This window comes from Chaetura pelagica, unplaced genomic scaffold (genome assembly GCF_000747805.2).
Source record: "Chaetura pelagica isolate M959 unplaced genomic scaffold, ChaPel_1.0 scaffold116, whole genome shotgun sequence".
NCBI lineage: Eukaryota > Metazoa > Chordata > Aves > Apodiformes > Apodidae > Chaetura > Chaetura pelagica.
Window position 1 is genome coordinate 2,484,179 of NW_009953655.1, and position 20,580 is coordinate 2,504,758.

Consider the following 20,580-nt stretch of genomic DNA (forward strand, 5'->3'; position numbering starts at 1 on the left):
CAAAACATCCCAGCGGCTTGATTTGGAGACTGTAGGTCTTGAACTAACCGATGGTTTGATTTTTATTTCACCTTTTCTTTTTCTTTTTTTAGCGTCCCTATGGATTCCTCCAGGCAAGGGTTGGTTTTTTTTTTTTTGTTTCAAGCCGGTAGCAGGATCTGTGTGAGATGAGGCTGCTGATTTCTCGGGATGTGCTTTGAGAGTTGGGGGTATCGGGGCTAAAAGTGAAGGGGAAAAAAACCAGTTGCAAGGGGAAGATTAGGGAGTTAAGAGTGTGCTCTGACAACCAGCATGTGCAACGGAAGATAAATCCTCCGTGAGCCTGTCTTTAATTAAAAGAATGATTGGAATTAGGCATAGTACTCTCTCTGCTGATCTGTATCATTCGTATCTGTACAAATAAAGCATTTTTGGGGAGAGAGAAGAGAAAACACCAGATTTTAATCTTACTCTGGTAGCCGATATGTCTGCCTTTTGAAAGGGCATATTTCTCCCTGTCCTGGAGTACCCAGGCTTGTTGACAGTAAACAACTGTCACTTGGCAGTTTATGAAAGAAGAATGTTGAAGAAAACATGTCCAGTTTAAATAGTTATGTTAATAGGCTGGGGATTCGTGCAGAAGTAGGGGGGGGTTGGTAAATGAAGGTGCATAAATTAGCTGGTGTTTACTGTGTACAGGATGAATTGCCCCTGAATGCAATTGGGAAAAAAAATAAAATAAAAAATACATTGAGCTGCTGTTTTATGCATGATTTCACAGCTTTCCATGAAAGCATTCTGTATTTTTTTTTCCAGGGAAAACTCAGAAAGCCTCTTTTCTTGGATCATACAGTGGTTTGGGTCCCAGGAGGCCCCTGGGTGGGATGAGCCACAGGGCTGGAAGCCCAGTGCTCCCACGGACATGCCCTAATGCTGCTTCATGCTCCACGGGCAACACTTGGACCGTGCAGCCACCCTGACATGTCCTCAGCCTTTGCTTCTTTGCCGGGGTGATGGAGAGAGGAGACTGTGAGAAAACTCTGCCTCCCAATTTGCAAACTGATTAATTACAGAAAGAAAAAAAAAAAAAGAAGGAAGAAACGGCAGATGGTGTCCTCTCTGCATCCCTGCCCAAAGTTGCTACAAATCCATCACCCACCTTCTTCTGAGTTAAACACTCGTGAACATAGTGAGTGATGACTGAGTGTAAAGCATTTATCCCAGCTTGGCCCAAAGGCATCAGTGTCAAAGGCATAATGAGTGAGGGCCTGGTGTCAGGCACTTCAAATCTGTAATTAAGCATAAAAATAAGTTTCAGGCTTTCCAGGCTCTTGGATTTCCCTGGCATGAGAACAAGAGTGTATGCTGCTAGTAGGAGGTGCTAATAGTAGCCTTGAAGATACTGGGTAAAGCCACCTTCCTGTACTGCCGGCTCTCATCCTAACTGGGATACAATATGAATACAGTAAATACTCTGGAGTTCCAATAAATACAGTGTCAATACAATGTTACAGACACTCAAGGCTTCTTCCACCTTGAGTATTTTGGAGGGGGACACCTTTACAGTGGCACCTTCTCTTACCCTTGTTTTAGCAGAGCAGAGAGCACTGCAGGAGCAAATGGGAACCCTCAGGGTAGGGAGACAAGGGTCACACTTAATTTTCTTTTGACCAGTGGTTGATTTGGTTTTGCCATTTGTTGGAGAAGAACACAAGCCTGAAACCTCCTGTTGCAGAAATGCATAGAGATCTGTCCAGACAATAAGGAAAATAACTTTACTGGGTTGTACTGGGACTCCAACCTGTGTATTATTTAGTAAGAGAGTGAGATTTCTGCCTCATTTTTATGCATAGGAATGTTGGCACCTTGGGGATTGAGAAAGCAGTGGCCTTCTCCATTGGGAAAGGCTTAATGGAGGGACAGAAATCCCGGGGGGAGAGGGTGTGGGACAGTATGACTGTCCCTTTGCCCCACCTTACTCAGTGGAGGGGCCAAAAGGGACAGGTTGGTACCTGCTCCTCTGGTTTCAGTGGTGGGTTCCTGCCCATCTGTGCTGGATCTGGTGACCCCACACGATGGAAATGGTTCCTGCCAGGAGCCATCCATGTGCTCAGAACATGGTCATCTTGTGGGTGGAATGTGTTAGTCCTGGCAAAAAGGGCCTGAAACCTCCTCAGGTGCTTTGGAAATCTATATAAATGTTTGAAGTGGAGGTTTTCTCCCCTGTGCCTCCCTCCTCACAGTGCATAGCAAATGAGATGCAGGCAAGCAGTGCAGTCTTTGCAGGATTAACTTCACCTGCTGCTTGAGCCTGGCTATTTGGGGGATGAGAAGGAGTAGTTGGAAGAGCAACGTGTGGTGTCCCAGAGCAGGGAGGAAGAGGAGATGACCCTGAATTATCCCTCTGCCCTCAGAAAGGTTGGAGGCAGGAGCCAGAATGCTGTGGGCAGCTCTTGCTCCACTTAGGGTGTGTACATCAACATGGATAAATAGTTAGAAATATGTGGGGAGGTTGTCCAGCTTCATGTATGTCACTAGCAGTTGGTGCAGGGTGATCCTTTGTTCACCCATCCCACCCAAGGGAGCGTGACTGAAGCTTAGCATTGACGCCTGACTTGCAGACAAATGCCAGCTCTTGGGTGTCTGCTGGGCTCAGTTTTTATCATCCACATTTTCTGCCTGCCAGAGAGAAGTGGGTATTTTCTTTCTCCCTTTGCTTGCCTGTTGCAGTGACCATCCTTGCTGTTGCAACGGTGTCCATCTCTCAAAGGCTGTTCACAGAGAGTAAGAGGTTTTAGAAGTGTTTCTGGTGGGGTAAAGAAGGGAAAACCTGGCAAAATCAGACTGTGGAGCATGGGGCAGGTGTCCAAAAGTGCATGTTGTAGGTCCCTGGCTCAGGCAGGCAGGACTAGCCACGTCCTGCTGCAGGACACTGGAAATGGCCCTTTTCAGAAGGTCTGCATTTCCTTGTGGCAGCATAAAAATAAATGTGTATAAAGGTGTCTAACCTGCTGCTGGCACTACTAGAGCCTAAAGTAATACAATTTGTAGAAGATTATATTTGGGGGCATTAAAACCGCTTGAAGGGAGTGGGAACCAAGACATGCATGACTTCCTTGAACTCTCTCTTAATTTATTACGTGCAGTCCAAAACCCTCTGAAATAGATACGGTTGCAGGAGACCATGAAAAGGTCTGCTCTGGTGAACCTGATGCCCTATTGTTGCTGCTGGAAATGATAAACCACTGCGTTTGGGTCGGATGGTGTGTGATGCCCTGTGTGTGTGTGTGTGTAGGAATGGAAGCTGGTAAGTCCTGGTAATTTAGGGATTGTTTTCCAAGTCTGTTTTCCATAACTGTGCAGACTTAATACAAATAAAGAACCGACCAATTTTCCTGTGAGAAGCACAGAACAAACGCTAAGCGTGGGATTTGAATGTAGAAAGGTGAAAACACAAATGTACACAGAAACAGCAAGTCAAACAAGCTGAAAAAATATTCTAAGGTTGATTTAACAGAGCAGTGAACTCAAAGCTGTCTAATCCCTTTAGTAACCTTCTTTAAAAGAGAGAAATAAAAGAATTTTTGACATCCACTTTTCTTTTGCAGTCTCTCCTAACTTTTTCTAATAAGGCTGAAGGATAAGGGGAGAGTTTAGCACAAGGAGTTGCAGCTTTACTTAGAAATGCATTCTAAATAACAAAATCTTTGTTTGTCATTCGTGACTTTAGATTAAAGTAGATCAGAGTTCCTGAAAGGAGATTACTGTTAAACTTCTCCAACTTGGGTACCTGGCACCTAAATCTTGCTTGAGGCACTGAAATAACAGGCTTGGTTTTGAAAGATGCTGAGCCAGGTCAGGCTCTGCATTTAAATCGCTTAAGCACTCTTTAAAATCTGGCTATTCATTCTGATGCCTAGATATGGATTTCTGGGCTTAATCACCGACCTTTGCATTTCAAATGTTTGGCCCTTGTTTTCTTTACTAAGTAGGCAGACAGAGTGGCCCCCAAATTATTTTGGTTTTCCTTTTACACAGCTGAAAACCAGAGGAGACTGAAGTTTTACATCTTATTACTGAGAAATCAGGATCTTTGAAAAATACCGTTTTATGTAACTCAAGGGAAACTTGCAAAAAGGGAATATTTCCTTATTTTCATTCACGTGAACATGATCCGTCATATATCTAAGCCCCACAATCAGTTGGGAAAAAAAAAACCAACCCACCCAAACTACCCTAAACCTTTGCCCTCTCTTAATCCGTGTACAAGAGAGGTTTTTTTTTTCAGATGTGCTTTTTCCTCCCCCCTGAAATAGAGGCAATTGATAGGCTCATAAACAAATACCAAACATTAAGTCCTAATCTCCATATAGAGGAGCCTGACCCTTTTTATGGAGCAAGAGGGTAGAGGGAGGAAACAGGGCCAGGAGTTTGAGGTTTAATGCTTATTAAAGTTTTAGTGGGTGGGAAAATGCAATCAATAAATTTTGTTTAATGCCTCGAAACTGGTGTTAGTTTTCACTAGCTACACTGGAGAGTAGTTTTCATTTTGAAACTAGGACACTCGTAGTTTGAATGACAATTAATGTGGAGTGAATATGGTCCCAGTTGGAAGCCGATTTTTTGAATAGCATGAGAACTCCCCCCATATCCCTGCCTTGGCTCCGGAGCGGGGTAGCTTCCGTTTTTAATTAGCAAACCAGGCAAAATTTAGCTCATTGTGTCTTTCTGCTCCTTTGGCCCAGTCGTGGATAGCTTGGATTTCTTCATCTTGCTGTCATGGGCTGTTCTTTCTATTTATTTATTTCCCTTCAGTTTTGGTTTGGGGACGAAGGGGTGGGGGGCTTCGGGATATTTAGGATTAAAGTCATTGTTTGGGGGTATTTGCAGCCAGCTGCCTGCATTAAATGAAGATTAGAGTGCACATGAAAAGTGCAAGGGAAGTGCAGAGGAGCTGGGATTTGGGAACTGCATAGCTGTGAACCGAAGGGGAAAGGCTGGGGCTTTACAGCAAATTTTTTCTGATGCCATGTGATCTCAAAGCCCACTTCAGAAAAGCATCACAAGTAATTGCCAGGGCCAGACCTGCCTGGGAATTGTAAAGGTACTGTGAGTCTTTGCATCCCTTAAAAAGTTCCTCTGAGGTAAATCTAAACTGGGCCTGTTGAACTTGTATATTGTAAAAAAAAAAAAAAAAAAAAAAGTTAATCTGTTTTCAGGAAAGTAATACAGATATGGTTGAAATAGCACTCAAGTAACTGCAGGCTCTGAGCAGGTATGCATATAGGGTTAACATCCTTGGATGTGCTGTATCTTTTTCCAGTTTCTCTCTTTCATCATACATACACTTAAAAGCACCAGTAAAAGTTCACTGTTTATTTTCCTATTGTAAAAAAAAAAAAAAAAAAAAAGTTAATCCACCAGAGCAGTTAAGTGGTGAACATTTTGCTAGAATTCACTAAATAGCTGAAAACCCACCCTGGAGGTTGAGAACTCCGAAAGGATTTTAGGAAGGAAATGAGGATGTAGAGGAGGAACTTGGAAAAAATTACTCAAAAACATTTAAAAATTACTCAGCAATGTGTACTTACTGTTTCAAGGATTTAATAAGACAGTTTAAAAATATTTCCAAAGGTTGAAATTGTCTCCTTTTGTTACACTTTGTGGAGCACTCGTTTGTGCAATGTTCCTGGTGTGTGTCACCTACAAAACCCCACCAAGTAGCCTGGGTCCAGCGAAGCCAGGAGGGATGGCATGGAGCACTGATGCTGCTAGAGTAAAGGCTTGCTCAGGGACTCCCTGCTTCTGCAGGACCCAATACTGCTCTGGTCGGACTCTGATGAGGTTGGGGACAAGCTTTGCTCAGTTGGGATGCTGGAAAGCCTCAGCCCATGCCTCAGTTTCCTTAGCTACCTCCATTGGTGTTGGAAAGGGATCGGGGCAGTTGCTTTCTTGTTGCAAGGATGAGGGTTTTTTTTTATTTTTGGAGGCATGAAGAGCAGGAATGTAAAAACATCAGCTGCGTTGTGGTGGGATCTGGCTGTGAGCTGGGATGTCCCTGCTGTGCTGTGCAAAAGCTGTGGCCAAGTTAGCCACTGTTCTTCAGAGGCAACAAGAGGCAGACACAAAAAGGATCATGACCCCATTGATGGGCACAGTCTCTTCTGCTTCACCTAGGATCAGCCCAACGGGTGTCCCATCACTCTGCCATGAGTGGGGAGCAGTCTGGCTTGGCCCTGTTTGGCTGCAGCAGTTGGGTGAGATGGGCTGTGTGACATGTGGGCAAACCAGCTGCCAGGATGCACTCACCAGGCTGGGGCTGGTGTCATCTCTACTACAAGTATGGGCTGCTGAGATCTGATACAGCTCATTGCTGCCCTCCTCTTGAGTGAAAAACAAAGGCTTTGGCATCCAGGAACCATTCACAGGGGCATCCTTGTAGTGCTTCAGCTTGAGCCAGGAGCTCTCAGTAGGACACATGAAGCAGCACAGCCTGAGGTCTGCAGCATCCCCACCCCTCCCCTCCACTGCTCCCTGACTTTTGGGACCACTGATGAAGAAGTTGAGGACATTTCATATCAGTTCTTTTGTTTGTGCGAGATTAAAAAAGAATATAGGTGGTGGTTGGTTCACTCTTGTGTTTCAAGTGGGGAGCCAAGGGAAGTGTTTGATTGCACAGTCTGGCCAGATTTTGAGGAAAACCCCATCACTGCCTATTCCTTTAAGCCAGCAAAGCCGCAGCTGCCTTTCCAACAGGTTCTGCACTCTCAGCAGCAACCAAAGCTTTGTGTCTCTTGAGTTTTTCTTGTGTCTCTTGGGTTTTGCATTCCCATTCTTTTTAGGTGTAGCCAGGAGACCCTTTGGATTTGTTCAAGGGGTTTTTTTTCCCCCCTCCTCAGGGCTTTCCAAGTGCCATAGGGAAATCCTCCTGGCCAAAGTCTTTTTGTAACTGTTTTAGCTTTGTGGTGATTTATTTCTTCTTCTAACTCTCTGGATCTGAATTGGTTGGTTTGAGAAAACAGTCCATTAAAAGGAGGATACTGTAGAGTCCTGATGAATCCTGTTTTCTACTTGGCCGGTGGAACAGAAAGCTAATTGCCAGTAGTAAATCCATTCAAAGGAGGGCTGGAGGGAGGGAGAAAAGCTAATATTCCTCCTTGAATGCCATTTAATCTCTGAAACCTTTCATGCAGATGTAAATTAGGATTTGCACAACAGAGTCAACAGTTGCTCCATAGATAAGGCAGATTTGCAACATCTGCTTTTCCATTTGAGAAGCTCTTCCAAAGTCAGGGATAGCCAAGCTAAACACTAGAGGTCTTTTTATTATTTCCATAATCTCTTGTTTACAAAGAAAGCTGCATATGACAGAATTTAACCTGGTTATCATTCTGCTGATTCTCTAGGGAAAAAAGTTTGCTTTCCTCCTACCACAGATCCACAAAAACCCCACTGGCTGGTAATACAGTGCAGCAGCACCTTGTAAACATCCTTGGAAGAAATGCTGTCTGATGGCAACTGCATAGGCCATTGCAGTAGTAACACAGTATAAACAGTTTACCTTGCATTATTATTGGGAAACCTATTTTAAGCTTTTCCAGAACTATATTCCCCCCCCACCTCCAGGCAAAGATGTGCAATAGATGAAAGATAAAGTGGCACCTTCAAATGATGGAGGCAAACCCTTTCAGACATGGTTTCCTAAGGGCACATTTCTTGATCATGGTTTAGGCTGTTACAGAAGCAACCAGATTTTTAATCTTTTCTTGTTTGCTGAGGTTTGAGCTCCACTGAGCAGGGGAGATAACCCACCTAACACCACTGTGGGAAATTATGGTGCTTTGGAAAACCATCCAGTGCTGCTGTGATTGATGGAGTGCAGCCCCTTCTTCCTGGGACAGCTGCAGGCTGACACTGGGAAAGGTGCTCCAAGAGGGAACTTGGTCTTGAGGGGGTAGAAAATATGGGGAGGAGAGATAAGATTCATCTGTATTTTCTATATTACTTTTTACGTTATGGATAATATACAATAGCATACACATAAAATATGTTATGTATGTAACATATTATAAATTATATATGTTGAATATATATAGGTAAATATTTTATATATTATATTTTATATATTATATTTTGCTGTGCCAGGCTGGTGATGTGCCCTTTGGGCATCAAGGCTGTGACCAGGCAAGGATGCTCCACCACTGATGCTGTTGTGGTTGCTGCAGAAAGGAAAGGAAGCTCTGCCCTGCATAAAGCACTGCCAAAAATAATGATATAAAAAATGCTGCCCACTGTGCTTTGAGGGTATGTGGTGACTTTAGGTGAGCTCTGCTGCAGGGCTGCTCCCTTGATCTTATCTGCCCTGACAAGGCAGGCACTTGGATAAACAGGCAATCCCATGATCTTATCTGCCCACCTCACCCTGGGGCTGCTGATGGGTGCAATGCCTGGGGCTGGTTTGGTGGTTTCCAGTATTCTCCTGGGGCCTGGCTGCTTGTCTGGGCAGCTGGAGGCAACATGAGGGACATGGTAGGATGCTCACAGGAGATGGCACTAGGGCTGCTTGTCACCTCTTTGTCACCCCCTGTAACCCCTCCTGGCTTCTGTTTAAATTAAGGGAAGTCCCAAATGAACAGTGTTCAGCAAGAAAAGTATTTTGTTTCTCTTCTGGGCAGTGAGTTTTGTTCTTCCCTGTGCAGAAGTTCTGAGGTGAGGTGGGAAGCAGCCCCATCCCACAAGCAGTGACACAGGCATTGGGAAAAACACTGTTGTGGGGGGTGAATAATACTATTAACGCTTTATTAACACGGGTGGGACACTTACCAGAGCTGAGCCCGCATGGAGGACATGGAGCTGCTCTGAGCCTGGAGATAATAGTCTATTTGCTCTTTGACATCATGGCCTTGTTCATCCTGCTGATGCTGGAGGTTTCTGTATCCTTTCAGCATTTAGCCACCAGCTCGGTGGCTGTGACCATAATCTCCCTGGGAACGGGATACCAGACTCTGCAGGAGAAAGCTCTGGCATGGTTGTAGCTCTGTGATCCTCTAATATATCCTGTCACGGTGGATTTGGTGCAATAAAATACAAAGAAAAAGAAACATTTCTGAATTAACTAGAAGAGAGAAATGTGTGGAGTACTGCTTATCTTTCTGCATGTTAACATGCCAAATACTGCTTGTCCAGCTTGAAAAGGGGAAAATATGATCCATGTGGAAGGGAGCTGCGTGGTCCATTCCGCCCCTGGGCTGTGAAGCAATCCCAAAAAGCCTCTCTGGGATCGCCAGGATTCAAGGTGGGGTGAGGATTATTTTGGTGATGGTACTGAAGGTTGTTTTCCTCAAGCCCTCTGTGACTGGGAGTCTTGGTGAGGTTTTGGTTGGATGCCTTGGCTGTGGGATGCTTGCTGGACGAGGGTGATGATGGGGAGGTTCCCAAACACTTTGGTGTTTGGAAAGCAGAATCATGGGAAGCTATTCCAGAAGGAAAAACAGGTGAAGAGAAATAACCAGATGGAGTGTCTTGAAGCCAGAACCCAGCACCTTGTGAGGTGGCAGAGTGGCTCAGGGCTCTCCTACCCCACCAAGCCTCCTGTGGGCAACATGGCCTTCGCCATCCGGGAGCAGCCTCCATGCTTTCTGCTAGAGCCCCTGGAAATGGTCCCTGACACTGAGGAGGGCACAAACCAGGCTTTAGGCTGGCTGGAAGTTTTTTTTGGGGTCCTTGAGCAGCCCAGGAATACCAAACCACCCTCCACCTCCTCATCCTTTTGTGCCTGAAAAATAACAAACTGCATATCCTCCTGTCGTTCTTGAGAGCTGCCTGCATTAAAACCAAAATAAAACATTTCCAGGCTCACCCAGAAACAATTATTGATGCCTAAGAGGAGCAGACATCTGATGGAAATACTGACACACTTGAGCACTTGGAGCTGCGAACCACATAGAAAGTGAATTATTGCTGGGATGAGCCAAGCAGCTACAGAGATGAAGTATCTTATCCTTTTAAGTGAATACATACAAAAGCATTTTAGCATTGCTGGCCCAGCTGCTTCTCATTGTGGAAGGTGCTTTCCAGCTAGTCGCTGCCTTTTTGCTCCTCTGAACACTGAAAAATTGCCTCCTCCTCTGTACCATGTTTGCTGTGAGCAGCAGGGATGATGCTGCAAGTGCTGATCTCCGTCAGAAGCATCTTTTGGTGATTCTTGTCTCATTACTGCTTTGGCTAAACTAATAAATGGTTGAATTTTAGTAATATCTTGGGAGCCCACAACCTAGATTGCCTTCTCCTCTCTGAGAACCCATTAAAGCTGCAAACTCATTAATCCTTTCATCTACTGGCAAGTGGTGGAGTGGGTGTCTGTAACCCCGACTCGATTTAACTCCCCAGTGTGTAACTCCCCATGGATACCTGTGTCTACTGTTTTTGAAAAGGTGCTCTTAATATCAGTTAGATCCCAAATGGCAGTTTCCTTTGGGAGAGCTGGGGAGAACCTTTGCTACCTGACCTGCAATAGGTTTTTAGGGAAGTTTTAAAGGATGTGTGGGAGTAGTTGTTTGCCAGCAGCAAGCGTGGTTTTCTTAGGACCTGGGACTGAGATCCAGGAGATGTGTGTTTGTAGCCCCAGGAACTGTGAAAACCTGCCTCCCTGCTGTGCTGCTTTGTGGTGGGAAGTTTTCAGACTGCCTTAATCAAAGGTGTGTGACCAGATGGAAGAGGCAAACATGCTGGGAGAGCTCGGCGCCTGCTCCCCCGTGCTTGTTACCTTATGGTTTACTGATGGAAGATGCAGGATGAAGGCGGTGACCCCATCCCCACCCAACCCCTTCCATGCACAGGCTGTACACACAGTTCCTGCTGCTTTGTTCATGCAACATGGGTGGAGATGTACACTTCTGCAGGTCCATCTGATAGCTGGATGCTTGGCCTCAGGAAGGACAACATCATGTCTCCTTCATGACTTGATGGGGGAGGAACTGTCCTTCCTCTTGAGAAGGTGTTGGAAACATGAGGCACTTGCACATAGAAGGAGGGAAGGAAGTTCTGTGTGCCCAGCAGGAGATGTGAGTTCTGGTTCCCTGCTTTGAACTCCAGCTGTTCTCAGCAAGGAAATGAAACTGTCTGATTTATCATTGTATTTGAAAGCTGTATGAGAAATAATGACAGTAAAATTTGATTCTCCAAGGTTGCAATTGGGCAAAGTACTTAAGCAGTTAAGTGCACACTAAAGTACTTTGTGGAGGTCTCTATTTTGGGTCCTGTTTATTTTTTTAAGCCATAGGCATATAAAGTGAAACTTGAAAAACTGAGTAAAGAAGTGGCATTAAAACCATTCATCATATTCTCCTTTTAATTCACCACTCAGTCTTCCAAGTTATTATTCTCAGTCAGTAGGAATAAAGTCACCAGGACTGAAGATTACATTTAACAGGCATCAGGATACCTGCTGGGGAGACTGAGGGAAGAGATTCCAAAATAAAGCTGCCAGAAACAAGAGATGATGCTTCTTCCCATGGAAGAAGCTTCAGACCCCAGTTGTTCTGCTAAATCTGAAGTGAATTTCCTCTCAATTTCAGCATTTCCTAATGATGTTTTATAAAACTAGTGTGTCGCTTCGTCATTAGAGCAGGTTCGTTACGGCTTTCAGAAAAGAGTGATTTCTTTTTAAATGGCTAAACAGTACAGCTTGGCTTGTGCTTAGTCTGGGCTTGTTCCTGTTTGGTAGGTTTATTATGTAAAAGCCAAAATATACAAGTCTTGATCATTTGGCAAACAGCTTGGGTAAAACTGTGTAGTTTGTATGGAGGAATTGTGCAGCTGCATGGGGTTTGTTTTCCGGTACATTAAATTAGTAAACGCTTCCATCGGAGTCAACAAAGATCAGTACCCAGTCCTGCTGTACCAGCTTTTTCATTGGAAGCCAAAGTTGGTACCATTGAAAAAATTCTTATAGACTTGAACCAGAATATTTCTCAACCCTATTTTCCCCAAGGATATATCCCAGTTGAGAAGAGACTGTGAGTCAACACTCAGAATAAAAACTTGGGTGACAAGAGTAGAAAGGCAATACATTTTTCTCTTATAATCTGCTCCAACTCTTTCACTTGATGGCAAAAGAGCAGCTTGAAGCCAATGCCATGTCCTCAGACATACAGAGCTGCTGTAATTGCATTGGTTTCACAGTCAAATTGTAATTATGAATAGGCTTAAACTGCAAAATTAGGATCTCTATCCATATCTGATTACCACTGGAGATCAGCTCAGGCCATCTGGGTTTGGATGATGGGATTAACTTCAGACTGGTCTGTTTTGAATTACTTTTTACTTGTTAATTATATAATCGTAGCACTGATGTGTCTTTGTTGTGGAATAGGATCCCCCATGATATATATTGTACAGAAACCAAGAAGGTTCTTCTGACCCTGGTCTCAGAGCGGGCAGGAGACAGGGCAATGCCAAGTGGAAATGTTGGTTTGCATAGACCAGATGGGGAGAATGACACTCTTTGCTGTTGGTCTGGCTGGGTTGAGGACAGCTGTAAAGGGCTAATTCTTCTCTGTTATACTCATGTCAAGGATGGATAAACCACTGAATGTCAAAAGTGAGTTTATAGTTCACTATAATGAGCCTGAGGATCATCACATCCAAGAACCACACTTTCAACACAGCCCTCATTCCTCCATGGGGAGACTTCTGTGCTTGAACCTTTCCCTTTGCCTTATGGTAAAACCAAATTCTCCAGTTAGTGGCAGTGTTCACTGTCCTCACTAGTGAAGCAAACTGCTGCAGCTGGTAGATAGACTGAAGAAACAGGCATTTCATCCTTTGTGTTTGGTCTTCTTCAGTTCTGCACTTCTTTGTTGCAGAGTTAACTCCATTGAGCTGGTGGTGGGTTCATTTATTTCAGCCATTCCACCTGCGTCCCTTTCTCCCTTGTTTCCTTCAGCACACAGAGGTTGCCTTTGGGATACCCAGAGTCACTTGAGAAATTATGTTTATTCCCATTTCTTTTCTCATGTCCCCTTCTTGCTGGGTCTCTCAGGGGTTTTGGACAGACTGGCAGGAATAAAGAAATCAAGATCCAGAGACTGAACTGTGAACTTTGCAGCAAACATACTTAATTCTGCTAGATCACCCCCACATGCAACTTTAGGTGTTGTAATGGCTACTCACAGAGGTCTGTGATGATGCAGCTGGTGGGATGACTGTTTTGGTCACTACAGGGTTGGAGCCACCCTTGTAGATCAGCCAGAGACTTGACTGTCTTTCTCTATTACTGCCTGCCTGGAGCAGGCAAGGCTTACCTCTGGCAAGGAAGAGGTCTGGACACTTGGAAACATCAGTAGAGCAAATATAAGTTTATACTTAAAATGCTTTCTCATTCTCTGATACCTGCACTTCTTTATTAATTTCCATTTCTTTCTCCCTTTGCAGAATACTTGAGGAGCGAGACCGCCTTTCTAGAAGAGTTGGTGTTTGGAAGTGGAGATACCATTGAACTTTCCTGTAACACCCAAGGCTCTTCTGTGTCTGTTTTCTGGTTTAAAGATGGTATTGGGATTGCACCTACCAACAGAACGCATATTGGACAAAAACTGTTGAAGATAATCAATGTATCCTATGATGACTCAGGACTGTACAGTTGCAAGCCAAGGCATTCCAACGAGGTCCTGGGAAACTTTACAGTCAGAGTTACAGGTACTTGTAGAAATACAACTGTTGCAGTGCTTTTCTAATTTTTTCTTTTAAATTTTTGTACCTTCACATACTGGGTAGGTCTCTACCTTCTCGGTAACTCCTGGCAGTGATTAGACTGACAAAACAAACCAATCAAAGAAAGCTTGCATGTCCATGCCAAATGTTAAAGCTTGATGTTAATACTGAGAGAGACTTAGAAATGGGGCTAGTCAGATTAAACCCCAAATCCTCCTTTACACTCAAATAGATGCAATGCTACATGTGCCTTTGAAGGCTTTTGTGAGAGAGTGAACTTTGGCTCAGGGAGGTTAAGTGACTTTTTTCACTTTATGTGACAAATCAGTGGCAAAATTGATGTAAAAGCTGGAGGTTCCTGAAAACTATTTCCCTGTTGTAGCTGAGAAATCTTTTCTCTCTATCCCAGTTATCACAAATTACTAGTTTGTTTTGGAAGTAGCTTCTCTGTAAACTGTGTAAATCTCAAATATGTGCTTCATCAAAGGTACTCATTGGGATTCATATATTGCAAACAAGTGCTACGTTAGCAAAGCACATGCTGTTGTTTGCTTGGCCATATTTTCCGTGATTAGGACAGTAGGACAGAACAGCTACAAGCTGTCCAAGCCTGAATCACTAAACACTACCAGAAAAATCTGTTGTTCCCAGCTAGCTAACTGCTAACACTAAGATAATCTCCATGATCTCAGGCTGCTGTGTTGGTACATGGATACTCATCACTGTGGGCAGATAGAAAGCCTTGTGATCACACAGATTAAAAGCCTGAATTTTCAGAAGTAACCCCGTGTGGATCTAAGTTTTGAAAACTCCCCTTTGCCCTTGTGCTGTTGGAGCTTTTTCAAGCATCCCCAAACAGTAGGTCCTTGCCTTCAAAAGTTGAGTTCCCTCAGAAAGTAAGGGGCTGTGTCTGAAAACCAAACACAGAGATGTTTGTGAGTGTAAATCACATCCATTCCATAAAGGGCTTTCTCATGCCAGAAATAGGATTTTGTGTAAGTGAGAGATTCAAACCATCGTGAGAATAAAAGCTCGTTTCAACAAGCCTTCACCAACATCTGCTTTTCATTGACAGTTACTGGAGATTGCTGTGAATGCTTCAAGGTCATATCAATTAAATGGTTAAAGAAGTATTTGGCCCTTGAAAGGCTTTCTGTAACTAGGTACCATTATTTGAACTATCCAAGGAACTGCAGGTTGTTAGAAACGTTACTCTCTTTTTTTAAGTGACATTAAAATGCTTTTGAGTTCAGGGGGCAGCAGGGAGGTAGAAGAGGGCAGCTGGTTACACACTCAAATGAAACAGCTGCCAGCCCCAAAAGTTCGTAAAGTGAGAAACTGTTTTTCATAGTGGAGGGGCTGATAATCCTCTGCTTTTAAAAAGTTTTAAGCCCCTGTGTTTTTCCTCTTTGCTAATAATAGCTAATAACAGCTTCAGAACAAGCGAGTAACCTGAACCTGCTTTCTGACAGCATTATGAGTCTTTGATTCTATTAGCCCACTGTCATTACCACCAAAGTGCTGGTAATGTGGGAGTCTCCATTTTAGCTGTCAGCAGCCCTTGTTTTAAACTTTGAAGCCCTGCTTTATGTGGCAATGGTGGCGCCTCTTCTACGCTCAGATATTTCTTCATAATTAGTATCGATTGCTCAGCGTGGCACTGTAGCAATGAGATTGTTATCAGAGATTTGTGGTTTGTGTTCCCACTTCTTAAAGGTAATGCCAGTGATTAGCTGGGGTTTCTGGTTGGGTGTTTATGTCAGTATCTGATGTTTGGGGCTGGAGTTGTTCTCTGTTAAACTGTTTTAAATCTGTACTAACAAACCGGAATTGCTTCGATCTGGAGTCTTAAGTGAGAAAAACTAGACTAGGTATATTCAGAATAGCTGGTATACACTGAAGTCCCCTTTTGAGAGGTGCTTCCAGATTCTAGGAGCATATTAGGATTTTCCTTCATGGGGCCATGAGTTTTGAGTCTGCAAAAGTTGACTCTTCTGCAGCAACTCTCAGTGTGCAGTGAGATGCTTGAAGCTGATGGTACAGCAAGGAGGTGCTGGCACTGGCATTTCAGGGTTGAAAACCAGGCTGATTAATAGCAGGGTTTGTTCTCTTTAAAATGCCTCTCATGACAGACATGGGCTTGAGTGTTTTGCTAGTTTACAAAAAGAAACATACTGTCCTCTTAAAACCTGAGCACTTAAAGAGGATCACACATAGAGGCTGCATGCCCAAACTGATTTCCAGCCAGCCCTGTTGGCAGAAGCTCCATTTCTGCAGTCATTTCACACACAGAACAGCCTTTGGATTTAGTGGTGAGCAGCACCCCTGTGACAAGCACGGCCTGTAGGCTGGTACCAACAAAAAGAGCTTTCACATTACCCAAGACTGATACCTTCAAAACAGGTGACCAAAAAATTAACCTCCTTTCCATTCATAATGAAAGCCCTTTTGAGAAGGGCATCTAGCAGTTCTTGATGATAACAAATAGTCATCAACTTCTGAAAAGTATTACTGTTTTAGTAAATCATTAACAAATACCTTGCACATTTTTAGTCATGTTTTGAAAAAGGTGATGTTTTAGAAACCCGAATAAGACAGTAGCTCTGAAGATGTGATGGTTGGTCTTGCAATCTAAGCTGCATCTCTGTTCTGAAGCACAAGCAAGGTCAAAAACTCTTCCTTGAATCTTGTGGAAATTTTTGGTTTTAAATTGGTTTAAAAATTGATTCTGCACCTCTGGTCACAATTGGTTCATTGGAAACTAGAAGTAAACTATAATCACATGTTAATATATGGGTAACCAAATTTGAGAGTGCAGGGCTGAGAATGTGCTGGTTTCTCTGTCAATGCTGGTGGGTATTTGGCTCATTTCCTGCCTTTGCTGGGACTTGAGTAAACCTGCTGGTTCAGCTGAAACACCTGAACATCCACTTCACTTTCAGCAAGCCCTGTGGCGTTTCCCTAGTTCTTCTGCCAGCAGGACCTCAGCTGTGGATTTGCAGTTAGGTACGTGCTTGAAGCCTTCCTGAGACATAGCCAAAGAGAAGGTAAAGAGCACCAAGTGCCATTGCAGTCTAAAGCAGGGAGATGATTCCTGTGTAACTTCCTTCTATACATAGTGAATATGTCTGGGAAGTCCTTCCAGATGCTGCAGAGAAATAGTATTTGTTGTTGCCTTTTCCCTTTTTTTGGTGGTTTTTGTTTTTTGGTTTGGTTTTATTTTTTTCATTTTTACCTCCATGCTTTCTTATCACTTAGTGGGCCAGGGAATGGCAGAAAACTCAACTGTGTCTTGAAGTGAAGGAGATTCTGCGTGACTCGGTCTGATTTATTGCTTTACATTTTTGGTCACATGTTGAACACTCATGAAGTTTCCTATTTTCTAGTGTTTAAGGCCAAGTTCTGTAGTTCTTTTACCATTGTTTCAGACTATAAAGGCTGCTGGGTTCTTAGCATTTTGCCTTTATTTAAAAAAGAAATTCCTGGAGATGTATGAAGTCAGTGATGCTAAATTTTCCAGACACTGAATTGTACTGAATTGTGTAAACTAAATCAAACACTAAGCTGCTATTTTACCATGGGAGTTACATTTACAGTGGTAATTTGGTGGGGGGAAAAGGGATCAAGACTTTATTGTGGACAGGCTGGAGAAGGTGAGGTGTTAGGCCACATCAAGAGAAACAATTCAGGATGTTTTGGAGAGGTATAGATGCAGAATTCCCACCTATTAACCTGTATTCAGTTACAGCTTCAAGATGCCTCTCTAGGAAGAACATAACAAAAGGGGACTGGCTCATGGAATAGCCATCAAAACATCTGTTGAGAGAGAGGTTTCATTGCAATGGGAGGTTTTAAAAGCTTTGGTCTTGAGTGGTTTAGCAAGGAGTTACCAAGGGGGGACGTGGCAGAGGTGTATTGTATTAAAAGAAAAATGCAGGGAAAGTCAATTAGAAATGCTGATCTGTCATTTTGAGACTTGGTAAAGTAAAAAGGCTTCAGAGTGAGTGCTAGGAGAAAAAACAGCGAGGGAGAGCTTGTCCTGTGAAAAGAAACTTCCCCTTCACACAGGGAGAAAGAAGTATTTGGCACTGGACCCCTCTCTTTGGTGGCAGAGCACTGGCAAACTTGTGACACCTCTCAGCCAGTTCAGAAATCTTCTGGCTGTTGTCACCAGCTCAGCAACGTGGGAGGGATGGGCTGGTGGAGATGCAGGGAAGGGTGGCCAATCACTCAGATGTTCTCCCTCACTGGAGCCCACCATGGCACTGGCAGCCTTGTCCGACACAGTGTCTCCACATGCCATCCTCTTTCAGCTTCACTTCTTTCTCCTTCTCCTCCTAGATTCCCCTTCATCGGGTGATGATGAAGATGATGACGATGAGTCAGAAGATACAGGTAATTTCTTTTTTTGGGATGCAGAGCCTTTTTCTTTCAAAGAGATGTGGCTCCTAAACATACCAGCTGATCTGGATGTTCACCTGGTTGGACAGCAGCTTTCTCCATGTTGAGATCAGTGACCTTAGGATGGTACCATGATGAAGTTTATCTAAAAATTCAGAAAGAGCTGCCAGAGTGGTATCACTGCTACAACATCCTACAGCAACACTAGTGTGATTTTTCTGGAGGGGGGACTTGTTTCTGCCAATCTGACTTGATGAGCTAGAGTTAAAATTTCTCCTTCCTCACTCCTTTTTACTACACTGACGTTACACCAGTTCTACACCATTGCAAGCCTTGGCCTGTTTTATTTTTAGTTTGTTGGATTATGGTCCTTACCAGCACCTTGGCTGGAGGCAGAGCATAAAATTTACACTAGCCAAGGGCCAAATTTACTAATGCCTTAAGCAGGAGCAACCCCTTTGGCTTTACTGGCTTTTTCTTTCCCTCACATGGAGAAGGGAGCCCCAGGATGGAGCCTCTCAGTGCTTTTACACTGAATTTCTTTCAGTCCCAGTGCTTGTTTCTTTAAGTGCAATAGCATTAATCAGGATCATTACATGCTTCAGAGGCGTTAGTGTTGTGTTTTATTATGCTCTTTATATTTCTGCAAAGCAAGCTGCCTGTGTGTATGTGTTTTTAATAAATAAATGTCTTGCATTTGAACTCCCAATCAGCTATGTACATTGGCAGAAGTTCAACAAGACTGGAAAATTTCTCCTGCCCATAGCATTGGACACACAGGACTCCTTAAAACAGGTCTCCCACTGTAGTAAATCCATACCACTCTGTCGTGCAGTATGTGGACAGTAATGGTGAGTTACAGTGCCAGGTCGACCCATCAGCAGCAGTTAGTGGTTTTCTGATAGCTTCTAATTAAGGGCTAGGTGACCTGCAAGGTGACAGGCTCCTTTGCAGAGGTGTTCAGGGCTCCTGATGCCTGCTAAAGCCTGGTAGAGGTATAGGGGAGGGTCAGGTTTGGTCAGGATTTGTTCCTGCTGCAACGTACCTCTGATGAGCGAAATTCATCGTTCTGTACTTTTTTAATGTGGTTTGTCATAAACTCACATCTCTTAGCAACAGGTATCACAAAACATCAGCTGGTTTATGGTACAGAAAGAGACATTTTTCTTCACTGAAAAGGAAAACATACATTTCACCACATGTATTTATAGCCTGTATTCTGGGTCTTCATGACTTCAAGGCTGTCTCTTTTTTTAGACCTGAAGGTAACTGCTGGCTTGGCTTAAAGGTCTCGTTATGAAAAGTTGGATTTTCTTCTGCTTTAAAAATGGTTGATTAGCTTAGTGAGCTGGCACGGTGAAACCACATGGTGTGTTGTGACATGGATGTGCTTTATGTCGCTTTGTTTGACCTCAGACCCTCTGGTTACCCTTCACAGATCTTCTCTTGAGCCTGGGGAGCTGTGTTGTTAACCCTGGCACCGCTGCTGCAGGGATATTTAGAGGGAGGTGATCCATCCAAGACTGCCTCATTGAGTGTTGTCATGTTGCACATCATGGAATAAAAACCTTGTCTCCTGGCCCCTTGCGATTATATGGCAATTTACTGGCTTACTTGTGTTGTTCAAGAAAGTTTCTCTACCCTCTTATTTATAGAGAGGAACTTGGAGAGCTGGCTCTAATGACGCCATGAGTTTGAAGCCAATCTTATTAATTTGGGGGGGTTGACCCAATTTTTTTTAATTACTGGAGCTGGACATACCAAAGCAAGAGAATGAGAGGAAATCTGTGGTAAAAGATAGTCGTATTTGGTGAAAAAAACCTGTGGAGAACACAGAGATAGGCCCTGCACATGGAGTGCCCTGCTCTGCTCACCCTCCTTTAAGCGTCCTCCCTGATGGGCAGTACAGAAACAGGGCATCCCTCAGGGACTGGCAGCAGTAAAGAAGAAAGAGGAACTTGAGCAGCTTCAAATCATCGGCCAGTTTGTTGCAGCTTTGTCACAAGCCGCGATCTGCTTTTGCAAATAGAGACTTTCCAATACCTCTCTTCTCTACAGCTGTTTTTCCTGGCCCTGAAACAAAACCAAAACTCCCTTTTCACACACTGCTCTTCTGCCCCAGTGCTCCCTACCCCTCTGTATCTGTTTGTTTGGAGCCCCCACTGCGTAGCCCCAGCACCTTCAAAGAGCCCCTATAATCTCCAATTAAATCTGGCTGTGTATTTGGAGGCGTCAGCTGGGGAAATTACACAATTAGGGTTGATTCTGTCTGCCACAGAATTTGGTGGCAGCTCCTAATTGCTAAATGAGCACTTGGCTCTATTAATTATTCCAAGTATTGCTCTGTTTTTTTTTAATTGGCCATTCCAGTCGGATGGGTGGCCAGTGCCTTTGACTAACAAAATGGACTTAGCGTTTGATGATGGGAAAGGGCTGATGATAATGTTTGTGGGTCCCTTTTTTTTTTTCTACCCCCCCCCCCCCCCC

General features: G+C 43.8%; 1 protein-coding gene across 1 annotated transcript in view; it reads left to right on the forward strand.

The window, feature by feature from the left end:
- Positions 1 to 12,555: 12,555 nt before the first annotated feature.
- The window catches only part of FGFR3 (fibroblast growth factor receptor 3), a 32,938-nt gene continuing 24,913 nt past the window's right edge, over positions 12,556 to 20,580 (forward strand). The window contains exons 1-3 of the mRNA XM_010000289.1: positions 12,556 to 12,580; positions 13,414 to 13,677; positions 18,034 to 18,087. Coding sequence (XP_009998591.1) covers positions 12,556 to 12,580; positions 13,414 to 13,677; positions 18,034 to 18,087 — 343 coding nt within the window. The remainder of the gene's footprint in view (positions 12,581 to 13,413; positions 13,678 to 18,033; positions 18,088 to 20,580) is intronic.